The sequence below is a fragment of the Chrysemys picta genome, chromosome 1 (assembly GCF_011386835.1).
Source record: "Chrysemys picta bellii isolate R12L10 chromosome 1, ASM1138683v2, whole genome shotgun sequence".
Taxonomy (NCBI): domain Eukaryota; kingdom Metazoa; phylum Chordata; order Testudines; family Emydidae; genus Chrysemys; species Chrysemys picta.
The window spans coordinates 11,715,021-11,741,913 of NC_088791.1; the positions used below are offsets into that span (position 1 = coordinate 11,715,021).

The 26,893-nt window shown below is 47.7% G+C and overlaps 1 protein-coding gene across 2 annotated transcripts; it reads left to right on the top strand.

Moving 5' to 3' along the window:
• The first annotated feature begins 9,292 nt into the window (after positions 1-9,292).
• On the top strand, positions 9,293-20,535 carry LOC101934506 (endonuclease domain-containing 1 protein-like). 2 transcript variants are annotated; one of them, XM_005291940.4, is made up of 3 exons: positions 9,293-9,432; positions 18,504-18,821; positions 19,845-20,535. In XM_005291940.4, exons 2-3 carry the CDS (start codon positions 18,537-18,539, stop codon positions 20,388-20,390), a joined length of 831 nt encoding a protein of 276 aa, XP_005291997.1. In that variant the 5' UTR covers positions 9,293-9,432; positions 18,504-18,536; the 3' UTR covers positions 20,391-20,535. The 2 variants fall into 2 exon arrangements, with proteins under 2 accessions (XP_005291997.1, XP_065452856.1); XM_065596784.1 differs by lacking the exon at positions 9,293-9,432 and adding an exon at positions 17,265-17,387.
• Positions 20,536-26,893: the final 6,358 nt, after the last annotated feature.

A 26,893-nucleotide genomic window follows, 5' to 3' on the forward strand; every position in this document is an offset into this window, starting at 1 on the left:
CTTTGAGGTGGGTGGGAGAAGAGGAAAGCTACCCCCCTTTGGTGGGGATGTAGTACTTCCTATCCACCCTTTTGCAAGTCAGCAGAATCGAGGCCGGGGTCTGTCAGACGGTCTCTTCCGGTTCCATAATTGCATCATTAATAGGCAGAGCGATTTTGGAAGTTGAGGAAGTTTGCAGAATTTGGACCAGTTTACTTTCATTTGTCTGAACTTCCTCCAACGGAATGTCTTGGCTTTGGGCAACTTGCTTGAACAGTTCCTGGAACTGTTTGAAGTCATCTGCCATGGTAGGAGGCGGTGGCATGATTGCTTCGTCTGGGGAGGAGGAAGAATTATGTGTAGGAGATGTGACTTTCTGATCCGGGCCTGGTTCGGTTTCATCCCCAATGTCCTGAGCATCCAACGTCTGTGGGATGGGGGATGTGGGATTTGATCTCAGCTTGCCTCTATGAGCTGTAGGTGGCCTGGAATGATGGCCCCTGTAAGCTGCCCAATGTTCCCCTGGTGCCTATTGGATAGGGAAGGCCATCAGTGAGTACAACCACGGGGCTCCATATCATGGTTGAGCCACCTGACTATAGGAGTATTTAGGTCCCATATGCCCCCAAGGTGGTCTTCATTCTTTTGGAGATGACTGATGTGCTGAGAAGGTGCACGGCTCCTGTTCGTCATCATCTTCACTAGGTGAATGTAAAGCAGTGGGTGAAGTATGTGGACCCACGCTATAATGTTCGGGAGAGCCCTCGGTACCAAACAAAGGGGACTGCGGTGCTGAAGAGACAGTTAAATCTCTATGTTGCAGCAGATTCTGTGGTGTATCTGGTGCCAGTGCCAATGGGGGCACTCTCATCGGTGCCGACGATGGTGCTGTCAGATGCTCTGGCAGTTTAGTCGGTGAAGTCAGTGGCAATTTGGCTTTCTCTATTGATGCTGACTGTGATGTCGGTGACAGAGGCAGAGGCATGCTGCCTGAGGAGACGCTTGGCACCACGTCCCTCACAGGGGAGGTCAGTGCCGTGGAGGAGGCATTTCTCCTATGTCTCGACTACGTCTCCTTAGCTCGGGACTTGGTGGTGCCAGAGGTGTCCGTAGCTTCTTAGGCGCTCACCCAAGCATGGGTCGGCATTGGGGGTCGTGACCTGGCAGGAGACCACCATTGTTTCTGTGGTGCTCTCTGTGATGATGTTTGCGCCCTCTTCCTCAGTCTTTTAGAGGAAGGCATGTCCCCTTTCGCCGAAGTGGGGGATGCCCAGAGAGGTGGTCCGTTGGTCTGTGTCTGTTCCCTGTCATGCCAGGCTCTCGCCTTCAGGTTACTACAGTGGACACATTTTTGCAGGTCATGCGCCTCACCAAGACATCGGACACACAGCGAATGTCCAACGGGCATTGCTTTGCAGCAGGAGCCGCACCTCTTAAAGAGTGGGGAGACAGGCATCTTTAGCGGTTACCCGACCTCACTGAGGGGAAACTACGGGGAGGGGAAAAACCAGGAAAAATTAACAGTTTCTTTTTTTTGTTTTACTACTAAAACTAAAACTAAAGCTAACTATAACTTTCTAACTAACTAACTACATTAACTATTATTTCCTAGGGTTTGACAAGAGTGGTGAATGTTGCCCCAGAGCTCCCGAGAACGGTTGAGAAGGAACTGGAGGGATCGGGTCATGTGCGCACTAGATGCAGCACTGTGAGACACCTACTGAGTATGCATGACCTGCATGGACACTGCTACCGTAAATCTCCGATCGACGGTACTAGGATGCACCGACACCTGACGTGGAGCACCCACAGGGACAGCACTCAGAGAAGAAACTCAGTTTCAGATTTTGCCCCAGGTCCCCAAAAAACCCTGAGTGGCACTGACAAAGTTGCTTAAGCAACTAGGGAGTCTGGGAGAGCTGGCATTAGACTCAGGGGCTAGGCAATTTGACTATGGGGGTCTCAGCTCTCAGAAGGGGGTGCTAGAAAGAGAATCTGCACCTTAAGACCATGCCTAGAAACCCAGAGCCGGAGGTTGTACCTGGCCTCTGTGCAGACTCAGTAAGCCAAAAGCACATGGGTCCAGTGTGCGGAATCCAAACACAGCGGCTTATAGATTCATAGATTCTAGGACTGGAAGGGACCTCGAGAGGTCATCGAGTCCAGTCCCCTGCCCTCATGGCAAGACCAAATACTGTCTAGACCATCCCTGATAGACATTTATCTAACCTACTCTTATATATCTCCAGAGATGGAGATTCCACAACCTCCCTAGGCAATTTATTCCAGTGTTTAACCACCCTGAGAGTTAGGAACTTTTTCCTAATGTCCAACCTAAACGTCCCTTGCTGCAGTGTAAGCCCATTGCTTGACCAGGGTTGTGATACAGCCACTCCTGTTGATTCTCACTGCTCCCTGTTTCCATAGAGTGCTGAGAGCTATTGTCCTGGAGCTGTCGTCTCCGCTCTGCACAGATACGAAGTAAGGCACCCAGCACAATGAGGCCCCAATCTTGACTGAGGCTTCAGGGCATGACAGCAATACAAATGATTAATAATAATGATTACCCATGCTGCGTGCATAGTTGATGGGCTCACATCCCTTCAGTAACCTCTGCTTTTGTCTGCTCAAATCTTCTGCTAACCCTTTTTTATCTGTGGAAAACAGACAAGGTTATTAACATTCAGTCAGTGCCCAGAGGTGTGAGGCTGAGGTGAAGAGAAAGAAATCACGATGGCTCAGCAGTGCTGGGCCAAAGCTGACAATGACACTGAAATCAAAGGGCAGCTGCTGTTTTCGCTCTCTCATCCCCAGAAGCACCCAAACTAACCGTTTTATCTTTTAATTAGCTATTGGTTCTTTTGTTGCATTGGGGCGAATAAACCCAGAATAAGAGTTTTTTCTGGAGCTGGAATTAGCAGGCATCTCAATCTCTCAGTGCTCCCTATGCTCTGTGAACAGCACCAGCCACTTTCAACGTTTTCTCTTAGCATTCAATTCCTTGAGTAATGTCGGACCAGGCCAGCCAAGGCAAGGCCTGTCACCCCATCTCATCATATCAGCTGATGCTGGTGGGACTGGCCATACCATGACATAATCTCCAGGAGACAGGAATCTTCTGATTCTGGATCTTCTCCATCTTGCATGAGTCTGGGATTCCTTCCTCCTCCATAGACGCCTCATTCTCTGGAGCATTCTGCAGATGTGGATCTCATTGGTGTATGCACTTTCAGGTCCAGTGAGGCCTATATTTTCCCAAGGAGCACCAGCCTGCCCTTGTATGCCGTGCATCCACGAGACTCTGTAGAGTGGGCTGTCCCAATTGTTTCAGTCCCCTCCAGTATGCTGCATGTCCTGAGGTAAACAATGAAGGAGCTTATGGATTCCTGTACATTACAGGAAAGGTTAGATGGTTACTAATGATAAAACCCCTTAGTGCTGTTGATGAGCAAGGCAAGTCAATGCTGCTGATCATTTTGTTAACTTAGACATCAGACTAGAAAAGGGGGTCACTCGCTTTTATGTACCTGAGACCAGGAAGTACAGGGGGTGTAAGATTTCCCCTTATTCCTTTGTGTGAGCTACACCCACCTTACTGTCCATGTACAAGAGCGAGAGGGCTTCATAGGGCACAAATGGATAAAGAGGAGGAGAGATGGTGGGGGAGCCTTGGCTGTGCCCTCCAGTGCACTCTCCAGCAGAGCTGAACTGGTGCAGCAAAGGAAATAATCTGCTACTCGGATAGGCCAGAAGGATCTTACTTCCCTCCTGGAGGAAGGAGATTGGCAGGGAGACAACTGTGTATTTCTGACTTGCAATCCCTTTTCTCGACTGTTCCTGAGTGGTGCAGCTATGCAATACCCCTTACCATGGGCTAGAAGGTAAGTGACAAGCCAGCCGGGAGTGAGCATTTAACAGGATTTGAGTGACCAATAGAGAAGTTCTGGAAATGATGGTCTGTCCCTGGAGAGGACCCTGCCAGTGAAGAGCACAGTACTTTGGTATGTACGGCAGGTAAGCAGCATGACCCCTTGGAAAGCTCTCTTTGCAGGTAGCACGTGAGCACTAAGAGCAGCACTCGGGCCAGATGCTGCAGTGCAGCTCTCAGGAGACTTTCTGCTTGGCTTCAGAGGGACTTCTCATGTGCTTATGGTTTTCTGGGTTGGGGCCAGAATGCTGAGCACCGTGCAGGATCAAACTTTTCTTCCCCTATTGAGATGGTGCCTAACTTCTGTGGGAGGATTCAAGGCCTACCTGAGTAAACCAATTTTGTGTTACTCCTAAGAACTGCATTAAGATTTTTGTACTGAGATATTTCTCCATTGATTAGTCAGACATGAGCCCAAACTGCAGGTTGGAACCCTGAATCCTGACATGGGTTTGGATCAGAGTTTGTAGTTTGCAACAGAGGGTCCTGTGGCACCTTTAAGACTAACAGAAGTATTGGAGCATAAGCTTTCGTGGGTGAATGCCCACTTCATCAGACGCCAGTAATGGAAATTTCCAGAGGCAGGTATAAATCAGTATGGAGATAACGAGGTTAGTTCAATCAGGGAGGGTGAGGTGCTCTGCTAGCAGTTGAGGTGTGAACACCAAGGGAGGAGAAACTGCTTCTGTAGTTTGTAGTTTGAATCTCTCTCTAAAATGAGTCCAACCCAGTTGTCAGGTCCGAACACACTAGTATCGGGGAAAGTTCAAATTCATATCTGGAATTTGAACCCCTAGGTTCAGATAGGGTGACCAGACGTCCCGATATTTCCTTGTTTGTCCCGCGTCCCGACCGACATGCGGTCGGGACACTGGACAAACAAGGAAATGCCCAGGAGCCTAGAGCCCGGAAGTGCTCGCACCCCCCCCCGCCCCTCCTCCGCCCCTTCCTCCCCCGATTGGCTCCCTCCCCGAATCCCCGCCTCTTCCCCGGGCTCACCATTCCCCCTCCCTCCACAAGCGCTGGAGGGAGGCCCGGGAGACTCAGGGGAAGCGCGGGGCCGGGGTGAGTAAGAGTCCGGCCTGGCCCCGAGCAGGCAGGACTCAGTTGGGTGGTAGGGCGAGGAGGGGGGCGGCCCGCGGGGCCAGGCGGCGGCTGTTGTTGTCCCCCCCGGGCAGCGGGACTCGGGAGCAGCCGCTGCTGCAGCTCCCACTGCCGTGGGGGCAGGAAGCAGCCATGGCGCTCCGCGGCTGCGGCGCCTCCGAACCCCCCGAGCCGGGGCCTGCTGCAGGGACCCAGCAGCGCGTACGCTGGGCCCAGCCCCTGGCCAGTCGCGTCTGGGCTGCTGCCCAGCTGGTGCTATCCCGCGGCGGCCCCGGGGCGGAGGCATCGGCCGCCCAGCCCCGTTCGTTCCCCTGCGGGACGGGGGGGCTGGGGCCTGCTGCCCCCACTCCGGGGCCGCCGCGGGATAGCACCAGCTGGGCAGCAGCCCAGACGCGACTGGCCAGGGGCTGGGCTGGGCTGGGCGCAGCGTGCGCGCTGCTGGGTCCCCGCAGCAGGCCCCGGCTCAGGGAGTTCGGGGGCGCCAGAGCCGCAGCCGCGGAGCGCCATGGCCGCTTCCTGCCCCCGCGGCAGTGGGAGCTGCAGCAGCGGCTGCTCCCGAGTCCTGCTGGCCGGGGGTGAGAACAGCCGCCGCCTGGCCCCACGGGCCGCCCCCCTCCTCACCCTACCACCCAACTGAGTCCTGCCTGCAAGGGACCAGGCCGGACTGTTACTCACCCCGGCCCCGTGCTTCCCCTGCGTCTCCCGGGCCTCCCTCCAGCGCTTGCGGAGGAAGGGGTTTTTTTTTGGCCACGCCCCCCGCCACGCCCCCCCCGCGTCACGCCCCCCCCCCCTTCCCCCGCGTCCCGATATTTGTCTTGGGTGATCTGGTCACCCTAGGTTCAGGAATGTTTGGCTCTGGTGTTTTGTTTTGGCCCATTACACAGATATGAAGTATGGCTCTGGAATTTGGACTTGGGGTTTTGGTTCCGGTCAATATCTATTCTAGATTCCCTTGAGATCAGACAGAATAAATATTTGGATGCCAGTTCACCTGGGCAATTCCCTTGGAAGTAGCATGGAAATTAATTGAACTGTTTATCCTATAAATGAGTTGATGTGGCCTTTAGACAGAAATATCTCAGTGAATGACCTTGTGACAGGACTGTGGAATAACACACAATAATTCTGGCACCAGCTTTGCCCATGGAAAACTAGACTTCAACCCCCTTGTAGAGAAATATAATAATTTACCTACTTACTGCTCTCCCTTTTTTCTGGACATATATAAGCAGTTTCAGAGTTCTAGTCAGTGCACACGCTAACAGAGGTGTCTGTTGATTCATTGTTGTCAACAGGAGTTCTGTTAATGACGTCAGCAGATCCTGGGTCATGAACAACCTACATAATCCCTCTGAAAAGAGTAAAGCTAGTAATAAGGAACAGTCAATGGGGCTACAAAATGGACTACTCAAAGATCAGGCGTGGGGGAGGGGGTGGTTTTAAAAAAACATATAGTAGTGTAAATAAGGAAAGTGACCAAATATGAACACAGCTCCTAACGTTGATAAAGAGAAAAGAGTGCTAGTGAAAATTGGCCATGACTGATTGAGAAGGGGGTTGAAATCAGTTTTGTTTTAAAATTTGTATTTCTGGGAAACAAAATGATTAAATATTGTATATTCATTTATTATTAATTTTATTTATTATTGTGTGTGCCCCAAAATGTGTATAAGATAGTACATTATAAGAAGGGAAGTTGCAAAATGATTACAATCATTAATATAAAAAAGGATAATTTTTCTTCTTTAAGTGTCCTCTGCATATTCCTGAGGTGTTGTTGAGGTGTAGTTTAGTCTATGCCAGGAGGTATCATATCCCACAAGTGTGAATTTACAGAGGCAACTTTCAAAGATCTGTAGTTACCAGTAAGGAGTTTTTCTTTCCTCTTCCTTGAGGGTCTCACTTATAATATACATATAAAAGGATGGAGTCTAAATTAGCTGTTAACATTCAAGAAAGAGATCTTGGCATCATTGTGGATAGTTCTCTGAAAACATCCACTCAATGTCCAGCAGAAGTCAAAAAAGCTAACAGAATGTTAGGAATCATTAAGAAAGGGAAAGATAATAAGACAGAAAATATCATATTGCCTCTATATAAATCCACAGTACATCACATCTTGAATACAGTGTGCAGATGTGGTTGCCCCATCTCAAAAAAGATATATTGGAACTGGAAAAGGTACAGAGAAGGGCAACAAAAATGATTGGGGTATGGAACAGCTTCCATATGAGGAGAGATTATTAATAAGACTGTGACTTTTCATTTTGGAAAAAAAAGATGACTAAGGGGAGATATGATAGCGGTCCATAAAATCGTGACTGGTGTGGAGAAAGTAAATAAGGAAGTGTTCTCATAACACAAGAACTAGGGGTCACCAAATGAAATTAATAGGCAGCAGGTTTAAAAGAAGCAAAAGGATGTATTTTTTCACATAATGCACAGTCAACCTGTGGAACTCTTTGCCAGAGGATGTTGTGAAGGCAAAGACTATAACAGGGTTCATTAAGAAGTAGATAAGTTCATGGATGATAGGTCCATCAATGGCTATTAGCCAGGATGGGCAGGGATGGTGTCCCTAGCCTCTGTTTGCCAGAAGCTGGGAAGGGACGACAGGGGATAGATCACTTGATGATTACCTGTTCTGTTCATTCCCTCTGGTGCACCTGGCATTGGCCACTGTCGGAAGACAGGATACTGGGCTAGATGGACCTTTGATCTAACCCTGTATGGCCGTTCTGATGTTCTTATGTGGTGTATAGCACCTCCTAGCATTGAGTCACCCTCAGTCCATTGTCAGTAGGCACCAATTCCACAAGTGTGAATATGCAGAGGCAACATTCTTAAAGAACAAAATTACTGGTCAGTAACCTCTCTTTAGTCCTGCTATCCACTGAGATGGAAAGAGCTTTGATATTCAACTGATTTAAAAAAAAATGCAAACTGTTTTGGAAATCTCTACGGAATGGCTAACAACCCTAAAAGAAATATCACCGGGGGTACTGAGCTGTGATATCCCCCAGGCCAATGGCTTGTCCATTATTAAGTGTTTTTCATCCCCACAAGTTAAGAAATGTATGGGGGGTTACGTGATCAGCGTTCACGTCGCACTCCCCATCGGTACCTGGCCCAAGCCGGGGAAGCTAGTGATCCAACCAGTGGACCAAATTCGGTGATGAATCCTGGTCACGTGCCACCTGAGGTATTTTGTGCATATGCTAAGAAGAAACCAGCCATTGGATAGGGGCCAGACAGGATATTTAGTCAGAGACAGGAAGTGTGTACTTTGGTCTAATATCATCAACACATCAATACAATTCACCAGTTGTTTTGCCATATTCTCCTCCGACAGTACATCACTGGTGTAGAGTGCTGAACTAATCTAAGGGCTTGTTTACACACCAAGGTAATACACAGCAAGCCAAGTTGTGAATCTACAATGCACCAGCTTGCTGGGCAGTAACACGTGGTGCGGACACTGATACAGCACACTGAAACTCCCAGCGCTTGCAGTAACTTGCCATGTAAAGTCAACTTTGGTTGGTCTAATCTGTGACTTTTTCCTTTTCATTGTTTACAAAGCATTAGATAATTATAGACATACAGTGTGTTTAAATAAGATGGGTGTGTGAGCACACGCACAGATGCTGCATTCTCATTACTGTTCCAGCAGCCATGTAAGAATTTCCATGGGGAATTCTTTGGAAGTCTGAAAGGAAAGTAACAAATGTTCATCTTTATGGGGCAAATAACTTGTAGTTTGGGAGAAGTCCTGTAGAGTACACAAAAGCAATTCTGGCACCATAATTAGCTGGCTAGGCATGAACTAGAGCCCTGCACAGGACTATTTTTTTTAATCCTGTTCCCATCCCACCATGCAATAGCCACTCCTACCTGCTCCCACATAGTTTCTTGCATTTTTACCCCACTCCTACCTGCAAAAACCTTAGATCCCGCAAATCCCACAAGAGAGAGAGATTCCCCTATGCTACTAACAACCCTAAAACAAAACAAAAACGGTTGGTTTCATATATATGAAAATGGAATTCATGCACAAATTTTTACCACTAAAAAAAACAAACAAATCTTACTTAAACCATGTAAAAAATATACTTCAACTCCTGTGTCATAACTATAAAGGGAAGGGTAATAGCTCTCCTGTGTACAGTACTATAGAATCCCTCCTGGCCAGAGACTCCACAATCCTTTTACCTGTAAAGGGTTAAGAAGCTCGGGTAACCTGGTTGACACCTGACCCAAAGGACCAATAAGGGGACAAGATACTTTCAAATCTTGGTGGGGGGAAGGCTGTTGTTTGTGCTCTTTGTTTGGGAGTTCGTTCGCTCTTGGGACTGAGAGGGACCAGACATCAATCCAGGTTCTCCACATCTTTCTAAACAAGTCTCTCCTATTTCAAACTTGTAAGTAAATAGCCAGGCAAGGCGTGTTAGTTTTCCTTTGTTTTCTCAACTTGTAAATGTACCTTTTGCTAGAGTGTCTCTGTTTGCTATACTTTGAACCTGAGGCTAGAGGGAGGTCCTCTGAGCTCTTTAAGTTTGATTACCCTGTAAAGTTATTTTCCATACTGATTTTACAGAGATGATTTTTTACCTTTTTCTTTCATTAAAAGCCTTCTTTTTAAGAACCGGATTGATTTTTCCTTGTTTTAGATCCAAGGGGGTTGGATCTGTATTCACCAGGAGTTGATGGGAAAAAGAAGGGGGGATGGTTAATTTCTCCTTGTTTTAAGATCCCAGGGGGGTTGGATCTGTATTCACCAGGGAATTGGTGAAAGGTTTCTCAAGGCTTCCCAGGGAAGGGAATCCATTTGGGAATAGTGGCAGCAGACCAGATCTAAGCTGGTAGTTAAGCTTAGAAGTTTTCATGCAGGCCCCCACATTTGTACCCTAAAGTTCAGAGTGGGGAAGCAGCCTTGACATCCTGTTAATAGACATCAAATCTCTTTCTATCCCTCGCTTAAATTAAGCATTAAAATCTTTATTTAATAAAGAAAAGAAACACTTGCTGTACATTGCTGAAATTCTATTTATGATAAACTGACAAGAGATTTTGTGTTTTTCTGCAAATTACTGCAGTCTAGTTTTTTGCCCACTCAATCCCACCTGCAACAAAGTACATTTTATCTGCTCCTGCTATTATGGCAGTGGGTCCAGCAGGACCTGCAAGATCCCTGTCCCGCTGCAGGCTCCAGCATGAATAATTCTGTCTAGAACAGCACAAATATACTCCATTTCTCCTCCTTCCGCCAAGCAGCCTCAGCTATACAGCCACTCTCATGTTGTGACAGAGCTGTTCGAAAAATCCACCTTACTTAATTAGAGACAACAGAACCAAGCAATTATTCAACAGATTTTTCTGCGGCCTTTGGTGTCTCTCCTTATATCCATATATATTTATCACATTGTTTGTATTCTTTATATCATCTGATTAAGCTGTAAAAGTAAATACAATCGACAGAAAACAAACTTGTAATTATAGAGAACCACCTACCTCTATAAAGGGAAACTCACAGCTGTAGTCCACGAAAGCTTATGCTCTAATAAATTTGTTAGTCTCTAAGGTGCCACAAGTACTCCTGTTCTTCTTTTAGCTTATATTACAGTCATGTTTTTCAGTAACTAGAGTTTTATATTATGGAGGAAATGAAAGGTAAAATCAAGAAACAGCAGAGTAAAAGAGGACAAAGAAATGGAAAATATGGGCTAGATCCTCAGATGCACCAGATGCTGGAAAAGATCATTGAACCTGTCCCGAAGGAGATGGGCTGACACCTTGTGGAATCTAGGATGACCTCTAAGAAAGTTAAAGTTTAAGTGGGATCCAAGGGTGAATTATTTTCTTGCTCACACTCCGACTAAGGCACTTGAAGAGAGACCACGTCTCCCCGAGGGAATGAACCACCCCATTGTAAGATGTTGCTCTTAGGAGCCATTTTAACCTGCAGGCCGTAATGACACACGTGCGTTGTAATCAAGGCAAAGCACTTGGCCAACATCCTGGGATATGTCGCTGGGCCGCAGGGAAGCACCTTAGACCTTGTAGTCACTATCGGTATATCAGTTAAACCCCCAAATTATTAACTCCATGGTCTGCAATTGCAGCTAATCAAATACTACGTCCTTCTGCAACATCAGGTAGAAATGATATTGAGAGAGGTTAATAACCAAAAGAAAGAAAGCTTCTAGAGTGATGGAGGTGTGATTAAGTGCCTAAATGTGGATTGTAAGTACTCAAGTTAGCTGTAATTTTTCCTTTTTTTTTAAATTAGTTCTGTAGGGTTTATCTCCCCCTGTCTTGTGTATTTTCACATTACTGTGATATTCTGTATATTCTGAGACAAAGTTATTTGCTAAATGGGAGTAACGGCCTAACAGGATTCTAGTCCTGCATCAGCAGAGTATAATAAATAAATAGAGAGATCCTATTTCCTAGAACTGGAAGGGACCTTGAAAGGTCATCGAGTCCAGCCCCCTGCCTTCACTAGCAGGACCAAGTACTGATTTTGCCCTAGATCCCTAAGTGGCCCCCTCAAGGATCGAACTCAAAACCCTGAGTTTAGCAGGCCAATGCTCAAACCACTGAACTATCCCTCCCCCGAGTATGACAGATTGCTTTTGTGCAATGCCAACGAAATGTGATAAGATCATTTACTGAACTATTGCTGCATAAATGTTATCACGAGACACAAGATAAATATTCTAGTTAAAAATTGTTATATCAGCTGCCAGCTCACCTGGGCAGTTCCCAAAGATGTTGCAAAAAAAAGAAATGTTTATCCTCCCTATACCATCCTTCAGTGCAACAGGGGAGTTCCGCAATCTACGACTGGCATTTTGTCAGCGCCACTCATGAATTGCTGCAAGTTGTGTTTGGCACTGTATCTGCTAGCAGCTCCTGAGAAGGGCCACTTGGTGCCAACAATGGGGGGCCAGGGCCCATCACTTTTTGCTGGCTGTGAGTCCATATGTGGATGCCAGTTGCCGAGCGCAGGCTCCCAACTTTAGTCCAGTATAATAGGTGTATGCAGTGACGTAGTGCTACATTTGATAGTGCAGAAGCCCTGCAGTAGTGATCTCAAGTTGATAATTCTGTCAGGCAGGAGATAGATTTTGGAGACTATCTTGTGTGTGATATCACCATAAGATAAAGCACCCATGCTCAAAACCTAACTAACATTTTGTCAGCATATTTTATCTCATTGAAAATCTGTGCAACAGCAATTATGAGACTTCTCACACTCGTAATAAATACACATTGTATCAAGAGAAATCATGCATAACTCAGCTTTTTACATGCCAAACTTTAAACTAAGCAACAAGGCAGAGCCAAAGCGCACAGGTAGGCAAAAAGCCCATTGGCAGAACGTGTAAAATACTGTTCTTACAACGTTAGTGTTTTCTGCAAGCTTCACGGTTATGCTCCAGCTACGTTTAGGCCACTCCATACACCCAGTTTAACTGGCAGATCAGACCAGGTTGACAATGGTTTCTCCACCAGCCCCCACTTATCCTGACAGCTCCCACAGATATCCCAACAGCCCTGGTATACTTCTCTGTCACTGCAGCCCCCAATGCCCCCCACACTGACCCCCAGCATCCTGGCCCCCACCCCACAACCCGTAAATCCCTATTTCCCCCCCGAGAACCACCCCAACATCCCTCACTCACCCCCAACAGCTCACCCCACAGCCCCCCCCAACAATCTCCACAGCCCCCCCAACAATCCCCACAGCCCACCAACCGCCGCTTACTGGTGTCCCCTCATCTCAGCGCTCTGTTCCTGTCCTGGGCTAGGGCTGCCCCTCCCGATCCCAGCCATCCAGCTCTGCTCACTCCCATTGGCCATGCCGCACAGGCCAAATTTGAGTGGTGTTGCAACGGTTTGCACCAGGTCACAATGCCACTCATTCACATTTGGCCCAGGCGCCGCCTTGTCTTGATTAGGGAGGCTATCCGTCCAGTGTTAAGCTGGGCAGTCCTGTTTTTATGTCGTTTGTTCCCTGGCTGGTACTGATATCAAACCCAACGTGGTCTTGTCTGGTGTCACACGCGGAGGATGCCATTTTGAAAAGCGTGCTGCTCCGCCTTCACCGGCATGATCTCACACGCACTGTGTGTGCAAGATCACACTCATGGGGACGGGGACACCTGTGCTTCAAAATGCAGGCGCTGTGCTACATGACCTTGCAGCACACACTGTGCATGCAAGCTCATACTGGCAGGGGTGGGGTGGGGTGCTCGAAGGGCATTCTCCATGTGGTGTGACCTCCCACATACCGTGCATGTGAGATCATGCTGGCGGAGCATTAATTTGGGAAAACACCTCAACTAGGGTTCATAAACACAAACCATGAGCAAAAGACCCACCCCCAAGTAACTTGAGTAGTGTCCTTTTCCCCTCAGGGTCTTAAGTCCAGCAACTCAAAAGTCCCTTTAACGGGCCTGTCCCTTCTCTGCACCCCGCTCACAGTTGCTGTCCTTGGCCAGTGCAGCCCCAGAGTTCAGAGGTGCATCCACAGAGTTCACCTCCCACCCTGTGTGGAAGGCAGAGGGGGTCAGGAGGCACCTTACACACTGCACTGCTCATTGCCCCCAACGGACAACTGCCACGCCTCCCCCCAACCACCCGTCTGGCTGCTTGCCACACCTCTCCACCAGCTGCCCACTCACCAAGAGGTCTTCAGGGCCCCTCCCCCCACACACTTAACACAGCTCTCAGTGATTTCAGCTGTTAGAGAGGGAGCTTTACCACTGGGCACACTCTTGCAATAGAGACCTGTCCTAAAGTAGGTCTAATACTTAGAATAGAGAATCATAGAATATCAGGGTTGGAAGGGACCTTGGGAGGTCATCTAGTCCAACCCCCTGCTCAAAGCAGGGCCAATCCCCAACTAAATCATCCCAGCCAGGGCTTTGTCAAGCCTGACCTTAAAAACCTCGAAGGAAGGAGATTCCACCACCTCCCTAGGTAACCCATTCCAATGCTTCACCACCCTCCTAGTGAAAATGTTTTTTCCTAATATCCAACCTAGACCTCCCCCACTGCAACTTGAGACCATTACTCCTTGTTCTATCATCTGCTACCACTGAGAACAGTCTAGATCCATCCTCTTTGGAACCCCTTTCAGGTAGTTGAAGGCTGCTATCAAATCCCCCCTCATTCTTCTCTTCTGCAGACTAAACAATCCCAGTTCCCTCAGCCTCTCCTCATAAGTCATGTGCTCCAGCCCCCTAATCATTTTTGTTGCCCTCCGCTGGACTCTTTCCAGTTTTTCCACATCCTTTCTTGTAGTGTGGGGCCAAAACTGGACACAGTACTCCAGATGAGGCCTCACCAATGTCGAATAGAGGGGAATGATCATGTCCCTCGATCTGCTGGCAATGCCCCTACTTATACAGCCCAAAATGCCATTAGTCTTCTTGGCAACAAGGGCACACTGTTGACTCATATCCAGCTTCTCGTCCACTGTAACCCCTAGGTCCTTTTCTGCAGAACTGCTGCCTAGCCATTCAGTCCCTAGTCTGTAACAGTGCATGGGATTCTTCTGTCCTAAGTGCAGGACTCTGCACTTGTCCTTGTTGAACCTTATCAGGTTTCTTTTGGTCCAATCCTCTAATTTGTCTAGGTCCCTCTGTATCCTATCCCTACCCTCCAGCATATCCACCACTCCTCCCAGTTTAGTGTCATCTGCAAACTTGCTGAGAGTACAGTCCACGCCATCCTCCAGATCATTAATGAAGATATTGATCAAAACTGGCCCCAGGACTGACCCTTGGGGCACTCCGCTTGATACCGGCTGCCAACTAGACATGGAGCCGTTGATCACTACCCATTGAGCCCGACAATCTAGCCAGCTTTCTATCCACCTTATAGTCCATTCATCCAGCCCATACTTCTTTAACTTGCTGGCAAGAATACTGTGGGAGACTGTAGCAAAAGCTTTGCTAAAGTCAAGGAATAACACATCCACTGCTTTCCCCTCATCCACAGAGCCAGTTATCTCCTCATAGAAGGCAATTAGGTTAGTCAGGCATGACTTGCCCATACTGACTGTTCCTGATCACTTTCCTCTCCTTTAAGTGCTTCAGAATTGATTCCTTGAGGACCTGCTCCATGATTTTTCCAGGGACTGAGGTGATGCTGACTGGCCTGTAGTTCCCCGGATCCTCCTCCTTCCCTTTTTTAAAGATGGGCACTACATTCGCCTTTTTCCAGTCATCCGAGACCTCCCCCGATCGCCATGAGTTTTCAAAGATAATGGCCAATGGCTCTGCAATCACATCCGCCAACTCCTTTAGCATCCTCGGATGCAGCGCATCCGGCCCCATGGACTTGTGCTCATCCAGCTTTTCTAAATAGTCCCGAACCACTTCTTTCTCCATAGAGGGCTGGTCACCTCCTCCCCATACTGTGCTGCCCAGTGCAGCAGTCTGGGAGCTGACCTTGTTTGTGAAGACAGAGGCAAAAAAAGCATTGAGTGCATTAGCTTTTTCCACATCCTCGGTCACTAGGTTGCCTCCCTCATTCAGTAAGGGGCCCACACTTTCCTCAACTTTCTTCTTGTTGCTAACATACCTGAAGAAACCCTTCTTGTTACTCTAAACATCTCTTGCTAGCTGCAACTCCAAGTGCGATTTGGCCTTCCTGATTTCACTCCTGCACGCCTGAGCAATATTTTTATACTCCTCCCTGGTCATTTGTCCAATCTTCCACTTCTTGTAAGCTTCTTTTTTGTGTTTAAGATCAGCAAGGATTTCACTGGTAAGCCAAGCTGGTCGCCTGCCATATTTACTATTCTTTCTACACATCAGGATGGTTTGTTCCTGCAACCTCAATTAGGATGCTTTAAAATACAGCCAGCTCTCCTGGACTCCTTTGCCCCTCATGTTAATCTCCCAGGGGATCCCGCCCATCAGTTCCCTGAGGGAGTCAAAGTCTGCTTTTCTGAAGTCCAGGGTCTGTATTCTGCTGCCCTCCTTTCTTCCTTGTGTCAGGATCCTGAACTCGACCATCTCATGGTCACTGCCTCCCAAGTTCCCATTCACTTTTGCTTCCCCTACTAATTCTTCCCGGTTTGTGAGCAGCAGGTCAAGAAGAGCTCTGCCCCTAGTTGGTTCCTCCAGCACTTGCACCAGGAAATTGTCCCCTACACTTTCCAAATCTTCCTGGATTGTCTGTGCACCGCTGTATTGCTCTCCCAGCAGATATCAGGGTGAGTAAAGTCTCCCATGAGAACCAGGGCCTGCGATCTAGTAAATTCTGTTAGTTCCTGGAAGAAAGCCTCGTCCACCTCATCCCCCTGGTCTGGTGGTCTATAGCAGACTCCAACCACGACATCACCCTTGTTGCTCACACTTCTAAACTTAATCCAGAGACTCTCAGATTTTTCTGCAGTTTCATACCGGAGCTCTGAGCAGTCATACTGCTCTCTTACATACAATGCAACTCCCGCACCTTTTCTGCCCTGCTTGTCTTTCCTGAGCAGTTTATATACATCCATGACAGTACTCCATTCATGTGAGTTATCCCATCAAAATAACTTTCACCCACTAAAGCTTATGCTCTAATACGTCTGTTAGTCTATAAGGTGCCACAGGACTCTTTGTTGCTTTTTACAGATCCAGACTAACACAGCTACCCCTCTGATACTTGACATCAAATCTCTGTTATTTTAATCATATCACAGTTCCTTGACTGTGCCAGGACTTCCAGTTCTCCCTGATTGTTCCCCAGGCTTCTTGCATACTTGGACCTAGGTATCAGTGATTTCAGCTCTGCAGCATGCAACAAGATTTTGAATTGAGTCTAAATTAGCTCTTTTATTATACCCTGGAGAGGTGAGATACCAATTGGCATCCAGGGCCTACACCACCAGGCACAAATATTTGTCCCCACCCTCTTTCAACTCATTGGGCTTTAGAACCCACATCCTCTGCCTAGCAAGTGCTGTTCAGTTGAGGGTGAGTCCCTCCATGGGGTATGCCAGGTACAGTTCTGCTGCCCTCAGCTCACACAACAAGGATAACAAGCCTTTATTACTCCTGCCCCAATAAGAAGGAGACTGGGGATCCAACACCAGCCACAAGTGATCATTTGGGCAAGCAATCCCATCATGCTGAGCACCTAGGCAGGGTGGGTGTGTCCATGCAAATAAGATCAGCTTCTGAAGTCTTTTTCTACAGCTCACCACTAGATGTCAGGAGAGAGCTCACTCAGACTCTGCTTAAACATATATAAACAGGTTCAGGCTCGTAGGCTCATTCTCTCAGGGAAGCTTTTGAAAAATCCACTACAACTTTGGTGGTGCAAACAGAATCAAGCCAATTGACAAGTTGGTGTGCAGACCTTTCCCTCGGTAGGTTGGTTTCTTTTTGAAAAATTGTTATTGATATATTTTGTAATCATGAGTTTCCGACCGGAAGACGTTTCCGTGAAAGCCAATCTATTGTCTCTTGAGATAAAAAATGCAAACACTGTGGAGGGAGACCTAATACAGAGACCTGTTTCTGGGACTCTTTCTTCCACCCAAGTGCAATCAGCCTTTGAAGATGTTGAAGATAATGGAAAAACAGTGAACTTTGGATCATATCCTAAGCTCTCCGGCTGCTGATAGCAGGGAGCCGCTGATATAAAGCAGCGGCCATCCAAATACGGTTTGATATGTATTATAACATGATTGTTCTAATTACTTGGTGCAGAAAGCTTTCTGTTCTGGTGACCTCTGAAACAGGTGTGTAGGCGAATTGTTTTAATAGCACTTGCTCAGCGCCAATGATTGAGGTTTTGCAGATCCCAGTGAAATTGGAAGAACCGCAGTTTTGGACCAGTTCATCTTACATCATGAGATGTGGCTGAACTAGGATAAAACATCCAGATTTTCTGGCATCGTGGTGGTAATTGTATAGGTTGTTTTCTCCAAGCAACAGGATATCCTCCTGCTAACAGCTAAGGACAGGCAGATGTAGGGTTGGTGGCTGGCAGGTCTACTTTGTTCCAAATGCGAATGTTTGAGCCAAATCCTCCCCTCACATAGAATAACCGTGGGGAAAATGATCCTGAAACTCTGCATATTTCAAATTGCAGAAATCTCCTGCATTTTCCCTTTGGGAACAGGGATTTGCAGCCACAGAGATAGGGGAGACGTGTGGTTTTCTAACCAGCCAGATGGAGAAATATGGTTATGTCTACGTAGGCCATCAACCTCTTCACACAGCTCTCCTCCTTCTTCCTGCCCCTGTTGTAGGAGTGTGACTCAGTCAGAAATGATGGTGCCATTGACTCCCTCCTGAAGTATGTGCTTTAACCTCCTTCTCTGACAGCTCAAGGAGCAGCACTAACTTCCATGTTAGTTTCCACTTTTTGAGGCAAGGTGGTTGCCATATAGGACAGCTGTTCCCCGGCTAGAGCCTCTCACTCCTCTTGGAGACCATTTTTACACCAAGCTTAAATTCTATTTACATTTGTTCTTCAGGTACAGAAGAGCCTTTGGCGTTAACTCGTTCCCATGCTGCTGCTGGTGCTGCTCCAGTTTTCCATATGCTGCCTCATGCTGGGGAACAGTGAGGTGGTGACATCTTTTGAAAACACATGCCCTCAGTTTTTCTTCAGGGAAACCCCCCCAGATGATGCCATCAAACCTGCCAATCCAGCCCAGATTTGCCAACTTTACAAGAATCAGTATCGCTTTGCTACTTTGTATGACAGGGACAACCGCATTCCAATATACTCTGCCTATGTGTACCAACCTGGTTATGGTAAGCGACCTGATAGCTGGATGGTAGAACCCCAGGTAAGATGCTCTCCTGACTGCCTCTCCATTACAATAGGGCACAATCTTGGACATGAAAAATTGAAATATAGAATAAATCCCAATATATGTACACACACACACACCCCACAGCTGGGAATTCCCTGTCCCATGCTGTAGTGCAGGGTCACATCATTGTGACAAAGACGTGCAGTTACAGCAGGACACTGGGAGCTAAAATTGCTGAGTCCTATTCCTCACTTCTACTGACTTGCTGTGCAACCTAGGGCAGGTCACACCTTGTCTGTGCCCTGTCATCACCAGGTATAGAATGGAGATATTAATGCTTATCTACTTCATAGAGTTATTGTGAGAGTTAATTGATCTTTGTCAAGTGGTTTCGGCTCTTCGGGGAAAAGGTGCTGTGGTCATGCAAAGCATTTTTATGATTTACTCTTATTGGAACTCAAGAAAACAGTGGTCAAAAATGTACTTCGTTATTGTACTAATGCAATCTCCACGTTGAAATGGAATTATATACTAACCTGGGTGTTTCTGGCTCACAAGGACAGGGTTGAGTCAACTGACAAATTTGTGGTTCCCCTAGGGGCATTTTAGCAGAAACCTTGGGAGTTGTCAGCTCCCTGTAGAGCACTGAGGGTGGATCATCTATTGCTCATCTCAGAATCCCCTCCCATTTTTTTTACATTTTTCTATGAATGAGTTGCCCCAAACTGAATGCAGACTTCTGCGCTCCTCCGGGTCAGGGTAGCTCTGTGCCACATTACTGTGGGCACAATCCAGCCCTCAGGAAGCAAGGAAGTTACTCCAAGTGTGGCTCCTCTTTCACACTAGTCACGACTGTGAACGAGGCTGCTGGTGAACTTCCTTCCAGCTCACACACTGGCCCCAGGGGCCCAAGAAGCAAGAACACAGAGCCCTGGGGAGATCTCTTGCCTAGCGCTACCAATTCCTTTAGACCTCCAAAGGCACCTGCCCCAGGACACTGGCTCCATTTCTGCTGCACACGTGACTGACCTCTTTATTTGTTTTTTGACTTTCAAGCTGATGGGTTCAAATTACCAAAAGGAAATGGCAACTGAATGGATCCTCTTAAATGATATCGGTGTTGACCAGGGACTGCTTAATGAGAGCCAGGCCGTCCTCCGAGATTATAAGAATTTGACTAATTTCAACAGGGGCCACTTGAACCCCAATGGGCACCAACCCAACCCTGATTATAAGGCTGCTACCTTCACCCTAACCAACATTGTGCCACAGTTTATGAATCTCAATAGTGGGAAATGGAACAACTACGAACAAGAGGTAATGATGAGTAGGACTGAAGGGTGTGCTACCACATACGTCGTTGTGGGAGTGGTTCCGGGCAACAATTACATAGCTGGAGGCAGAGTCAATAAGCCCAGCCACATCTGGTCTGCTGCCTGCTGTGAGATTGATAACAATCACAGGAAGTCCTGGGCAGTCATTGCTCTGAATGATCAGAATGCAGTTGAGCTGCTCACTCTCGGTGAGTTAGAGGAGAAGCTGGTTGAACTGTACAGAAAGGAGGAGATCCTTCTGTTTGACAGTGACTGTCCCCGACAATAAACTCCTGACCCCACTCACACACCTCTCCATATCCCCCTGGAGAAAGGGGTTGGGAGCCTTCACCAGTAGCTGTGCTGTCTTGACCATTATACACACTGCATTTAGCCCATCCTGTTTGTTTATTAAATGTGTTTACAGCTCTCTCTTCCCAACAAGTCTAAGCATTTGTCTCCAAACTTCTCCTGTTATGAGAGGAAGGGGTCCGGAAAGGCTGGGGCCATTTTGTTCCCGTCCCATGTTACAAGTCATGGGTGGCAGGCTCTTCAGTTGGAAATGTCTACGAGAGATCTCACAGAGATTCCTCTTTATGGGCGCTCAGGGAAGAGGGCTTTGCGCGTGCCCCTGGGGCAAAGCATGAAGGAAGGGTCTGTCTCCCAGCCTGCATTCTTGCAACCCCTAAAGGCAGTGCTATGGGGGAAATGTAATACAGCCTGGGCTGTACTACTTTTCCTGGGTAAGTTTAATGGCATCAGAGTGCATGACCCCCAGCCCACCCCCTCACCAAACCAGGGTCCACCCCTTTTCCTAGCACAGACTTGGACATGCTCTGGCTAGAGCTGGGTGTATTTTTTCAGTGAATAGTCTGCAAATGACAATGAATAATCATTGGGCCAGGGAACCTGAGTGAGACTGATTCTATAGCCTAGTAAATGGAGCACTCACCTAGGATGTGAGAGTTAAAGTCTTTGATTCAATGACTATTCAATTATTTATCAAAAGTGGTATAGCTTCAACTGAGAGAAGCCTAGACCAGCATAGCCCCGTGTGCTCTTCTGTACCATGGGAGACCCAAGTGCAATTTTCCCATTCTGAGCGAGTATCCTGGGCGAAAGGACCTTGATTTAGTTGGGGATTGGTCCTGCTTTGAGCAGGGGGTTGGACTCGATGACCTCCTGAGGTCCCTTCCAACCCTGGTATTCTATGATTCTATGACCTGCAGCGTCCCCCACCCTGCATTTTGTGACTCTGGTCCACCCTTGCTTTTGTCAAGATACCCAAAATCAAGATAAAAAATGTTGAGTCGGGTCAAAATAAGCCATTTTGTTTTGACCTGGCTTGACATTTTTTAAATTCTCCAAAAATTTTGAAAAAAATGACATTGTCACTTGGACTCTTTGTTTCGGAATCACCAGCAAATCGAAAATTCCATTATTCACCCACCTCCAACGCTGGCAGGTGTAGGTGAGGAAGGGATGGTGCTGCTGTCACAGCTCCTGCCTTCTGCTTATAGGCTGCATCCTCTCTATCCTGCCCCTGCTACATCTGCGTCAGCCACAACCTGCTTCTAGGCTTGGTTCTCAGCTTTCCAGGATCATTACTTTCTCGGGCTGCTCACTGCCTGGCTAGTTCCCAGATTACTGTCTCTGGCCTGCAGCTCACACAGTCCTTTGGCTTTTTCCCTCTGCTCTCCACACCCAGATGATAGTTCTTTTCTCTGGCCATTAGGCAGAGAATGACCTGTGGCTCTGTTGTTCCCCTCTAGTTCATGCAGGGCAGGGCAGTGGTGTCTGGTAAAGAGCCAGCAGGTTCGTTGCAAATCCATCGTCACTCTGTGTAAAAGAAGAATAGAGTTAGCAGCAGCACAGGTGATGATATGATGGGTTAAAAAAACCTAAGTGGAGATGGAAATGGGAGAGACCACCCAACACAGAAAACACCCACGTTCAGTTAAGGCTCCCAGATGGACAAATGGGGAGGAGAAAGGTGTGAGGCCCAGATCCTCAAACATATTTAGGCGTCTATCATGGGCAGTGGATGAAGATTCCCTTGGGGAATGCTAGCTCCCTGTCCCATCTCTTCTGCCCGTGGCCCGCCCACACTGCACCCCCGCTCCACGCCCCTGCTGCTGCTTGCCTCATCCCTCCTCTCCTCCACACCCCGCTTCCCCTGAGGCCCCCACCACTCGCGCTTTCCACGTCCCTCTCCTCCGCCCCCCACCCCCACGAGGCCCCACCACCCACAGAATTCATCCTTTCCTCCCCCCAACAAAGCCCTCACTGCCCTCCGCTCACTGCATCCCTCCTCTCCCGCACGAGGCTCCCACTGCTCCAGGGATGCGGTGAGCAGCTGGTGGAGGGAGGCTCACAGGGGAGGGGAGTGGAAGAGAGGAGGGACGCAGGATGGGGGGGACCTCGCAGGGGAGGGAGGTTAGAGGAGAGGAGGGACATGTGCAGCGGCAAGAACCTCCAGGGGGGTGGTGTGGAAGGAAGGAGGGACTCAGCCAGTCAGCAGGGGGCAGTGGGGACCTTGGGGAAGGGGCGGAGCACAGGCGGGGCCACCACAGCTCAGGCAGGTGAGTGGTTGCTGCACCAAGGGAGGCTTACCCTCCCCTGGCCTATTATACCCACCACCTATGGAGTCTATCTCCCATAGATTTCAATGGGAATTAGGATCTAAATACCTTTGAGTATCTGGGCCTGAGTGGTGGCCAAAGTGGTTAAAGAGAATAGGAAGGTTGCTTCTCTAGGGAGAAAAAAAGGCACTCAAGAGAAAACAGACACATCAATAAATGGGGAGGGGGTTGAAATCAATGAAATTTGAAATGTTTCTTTCCAAAATACAGTATGAATAAATGTTGTTTATAATGGGTGGTGACATTCAGAAGCCTGAACAGACCCCCACAAGACCAAAATAAGTGGAGGACACTGGTGGATACCCTGTGCAGTGAGTTAGATGAGGAGCAATTACAACATCACTGCAATAAGGAGCTAGTAACTGTTAATTTCCAATGAGGATGCCAGTCAAATACTACCAGAAGATGTCATGATGCATACAGAACACTGCCAACTGATAGGTGGGTAAATGAATGCAGAATACAGCAGCCTATGCAAAACCAGGCTTGTTTTACTGTTAGCTTTTACGCCGCACACCTTTTCTCTTTCACCCACCTGCTGGATCTCATGATAAATCCAGATTGTAAACTCTTTAGGGTATTTTTACTTGATGCTTGTCCAATGCCTAGCACCAGCAGGCCCTGATCCTAGGGTGTCTCTGTGCTGTTGTAATACAAAGAATAATAATGATAATATTTTCTTTAATTTAGTCCTGCTGCTCACTCAGGTGAAGGAGTCTCATGCTCACAGGGTTGAACTACTGAATTGCTTTTTAAAAAGCTATATAAACTTCTTAGAAAACCCCACTGAATGGTAACTACCCCTGGAAGAATGCACACTAGGGTACTGAACTGTAGCAGCTCCCAGGGCAATGCCTGTTCCTTATTGCTCATCACCACTAAATTAAAAAGTTATCAAAGGCCAAGCACTGAAACCTGGACTAAAGAACAGATGAAACCCAGTGATGCTGTTTCAGGGAAATGGGGACATCCAAGGGCATCAGCAATGGGAGATGAATGGTTTCACCAGCCACCTCTCTGGTTACTCATGGGCCTTTCCTGTCACACACTCTGTTCTTCCATCCACCTTCTAGAGTGCTCAGAAACCTGCCCCCTCACCTTTGAGAGGCTAGAAACCACAGTCACACTCATAATCCCCCCTCCTCTCTTTACAATGGAAACACCCTCCCTCTTTTTCCAGTGCCACATGGAATCCCCCACCTATTTGGCTAGTAACCTCTCCCTCCACCACCTGACACACTCCTCTCGTGTCTCTCAGAGCCTCAGCCCTGGGAAAGCTCAGACACTCCTCTGGTTATACCTAGAAATGCCCTACTCACTTTGGTAACAGCCTGAAATACCTGGGACTCCAAAGGAGTGAATGAACCAGCTGTGCCCAGCTCAGGGCATGAGCCCCAGCAGTTGCCAGGAGACGTCACATTCCACTGGTGCGGGCAGCACAGTGGAGGGATGCCCCAGTCACAGAGCGCTCTGTGACTGGGCTAATCTCAGTCCATAGAGTGACGCAGCCAATAATGTCCAGTGCGGTGGTGACCCAAATGCCTCTTCAGGGAGCCATGTACAAAGTACCCTACGTTGCTCAGCGTGGAGTCTGAAAACTCCTGCAGGGAGAGAGCTCCTCCTGCCAAGCGTACCCTGGGAACTGCGTCGGAGAAGGAAGGTAATTCCTACGGGTGTTTCTAAGCCTCCAGTGGGTGACAGGCTGGGCAGGGCAGTGGTAGGTAGAGGGCTGTTGCTAGTTATTTATATTGAAGGAAAAAAATGTTTTAAAAGACTGGATGCTATGAAGTTATGCCTGTAACTAACCACGTGGTCTCAGTGTGGGTCTACATTGCAGTGGGAGGTGTGGTTGCAGTGAGGGTGGGCATACCCACACTAGCTTGTATTGATCTGGCTCGGCTAAAGATAGCAACATAGAGGTAGTGGCACCGACTGTAGTACAGGCTAGACAAGTTTGCCCAGAGCCTTGGGATGGACTCATGTTGCTAGCCCAATCTGCCACCTTCTTTGCTGCTATTTTTAGCTGCACTAGCTAGATTAAAGGTATGCCTACTCAAGCTGCAATCACACTGCTGATCGCAGCTTAGACATACCCTCCGTCCTGATATCCTCCCCCGTTCCCCCCTGTTGTTGGTTACCCTCGCTCATTGTGTCTTGTCTTTATTGAGATCGTCAGCTTTCTGGGAGAGGGACTGTTATGTCTGTAAAGCGCTATCACCATGGGACCCTAGTTCTGTTTGGGGCCCTTGGGTGCTAACATAATACAAACCATAAATAATAATAATAATGTCAGCCAACCTGCTCCATCTCTGTTCACACTGGAAGCCTCACTACATGTCTTTTCTGCTCACTCTCACGCTATGAAACAGAGGCAATACCTTCCAGACATAGCCCACAAATAGATCTTTACTTATTCCACTCATTCCTTCACATATGCCTGCCTCCTCTGTTTGTGTGTGTGGACAAGTAAGAGGTTGTCATTAAGAGGGATGGTCTTGGGGAGGGAGGGCACTGGAGTGGGAGTCAGATGGAAGTCAGATCTCCTATTTATTTGGTCCCCATCTAAAATGTCTCCAAAGTATTTAAAACTATACGTTTCTGTTCTATTCCTGGTTCTGCCACAGACTTCCCATGTGAGCTAGGGCAAGCCATTTAACCTCTCTGTGCCTCAGTTTCCCAGCTATAAAATAGGGATAGAATTCTTCCTTACCTCAGGAGGCTGCCATGAGGATAAATCTGTGAATGTCCCTGAGGTGCTCAGATACTGCTGTCACGAGCACCACAGAAAAGCCTATAACTGTAACAGGAAAATGTCACTCATTGCTGTGTGTTCTTCTCCATTGCCTTCACTGATGGTGACACATGGGTTAGTTGAGAGGCCAGGAGAAGCCTGTCTTCAACCCCAGCAGACCTCTGGCCAAACCAGAGAGTCCTTCCTCTCAGGGGAAACAACTTGAGCCACCGGAGACTCCAGGAGGGCCTTATCCAACCTTCAGCAAACTGGACTAGGGCCTCCTTCCCTTCGGGGAAGAAAAATAAACTTTAGGAATGGGGCAAGACCCAGCACTCCCCATACTAGAAACTCTCCCAACTCTGCAGAGATGCAGCGGGAGCCAGCAAAACTCTCCAGGGGGGTTGTAGGAAAGCTCATAAAGGTTCTGTCCATTGCGCCAACAGACCCTGCAACTGACCCGATAGCCCTTCCCAGTCTGCAGTGCAAGTGGTTGGGGCTGTCAAAGGACTCTGAGGAGGGGCCGGAGAAGCCATGAGGGTGTGAATCATTTTGCTTGTACATTGTAACCCTTTCAGCCAGTGCTTTTCTGGTTCATCTATTGTGATTGTAAGCTCTTGGGTGCAAGGACCTGTCCTATCCTGTGTCTGTGTGGTGCTAAGATCACATATGGATGCCTTATTATTATGATTGTACTGTATTAATATCTAATTGTACCCTTGAAATGATTAGATGCACCAATGCTTATGGGTACTATATCAAGCAACATCACAGAGTATCTTATATTTAGTCTCTATGTTCTAATTCATTCATTCAAAGTAGATTAGAGAAGGGGAAAAGAGAGGTTTCGTCTCAGCTACCCCAATGGTGTAGGTTAACCTGGCTTGCCTGTGCTGAGTTGCATTACATACGTTGTGAAAGCCTGAAGAAACTCTGCCACTTTCTACCCTCTCAGGCCTTTGTGTTTTCTCTTCTGAAAGTCTTGATACCTGGGCAATTCTTAATTAGTAATAATTTATAATTTGAGTGCTTTCTTTGCTATGAGGGTCTCTGCTCCTTTACCTGCCATTTGCCTCTCTGGATTTCCCCCAACTTCAGTTACAGGTAGACGACATGTTCTGAGTCTGATTTTTCATTTTATTTGATGCTTTGCTGCACCCACACCTGGGCTGAAATTACATGTAGCAGGTACGGAGCGCACATTGCATTGTGTCCTCTGCAGATATTACTGATCCCTTTCTCCAGTTGTGTCAGAACAACTGAGGCAAATGCTCAGAGTGCTTTAGAGAGACATAGTTCTATACGCAGTTTGGAAAAGAATTAAACAAATGAAGCAGGATAGACCACACAAAACCACGTGTAGTAAAAGTGCAGCCAATAGGAAAGGTTCCCAACCCCCTCTCTTCCTTGGAATATGGG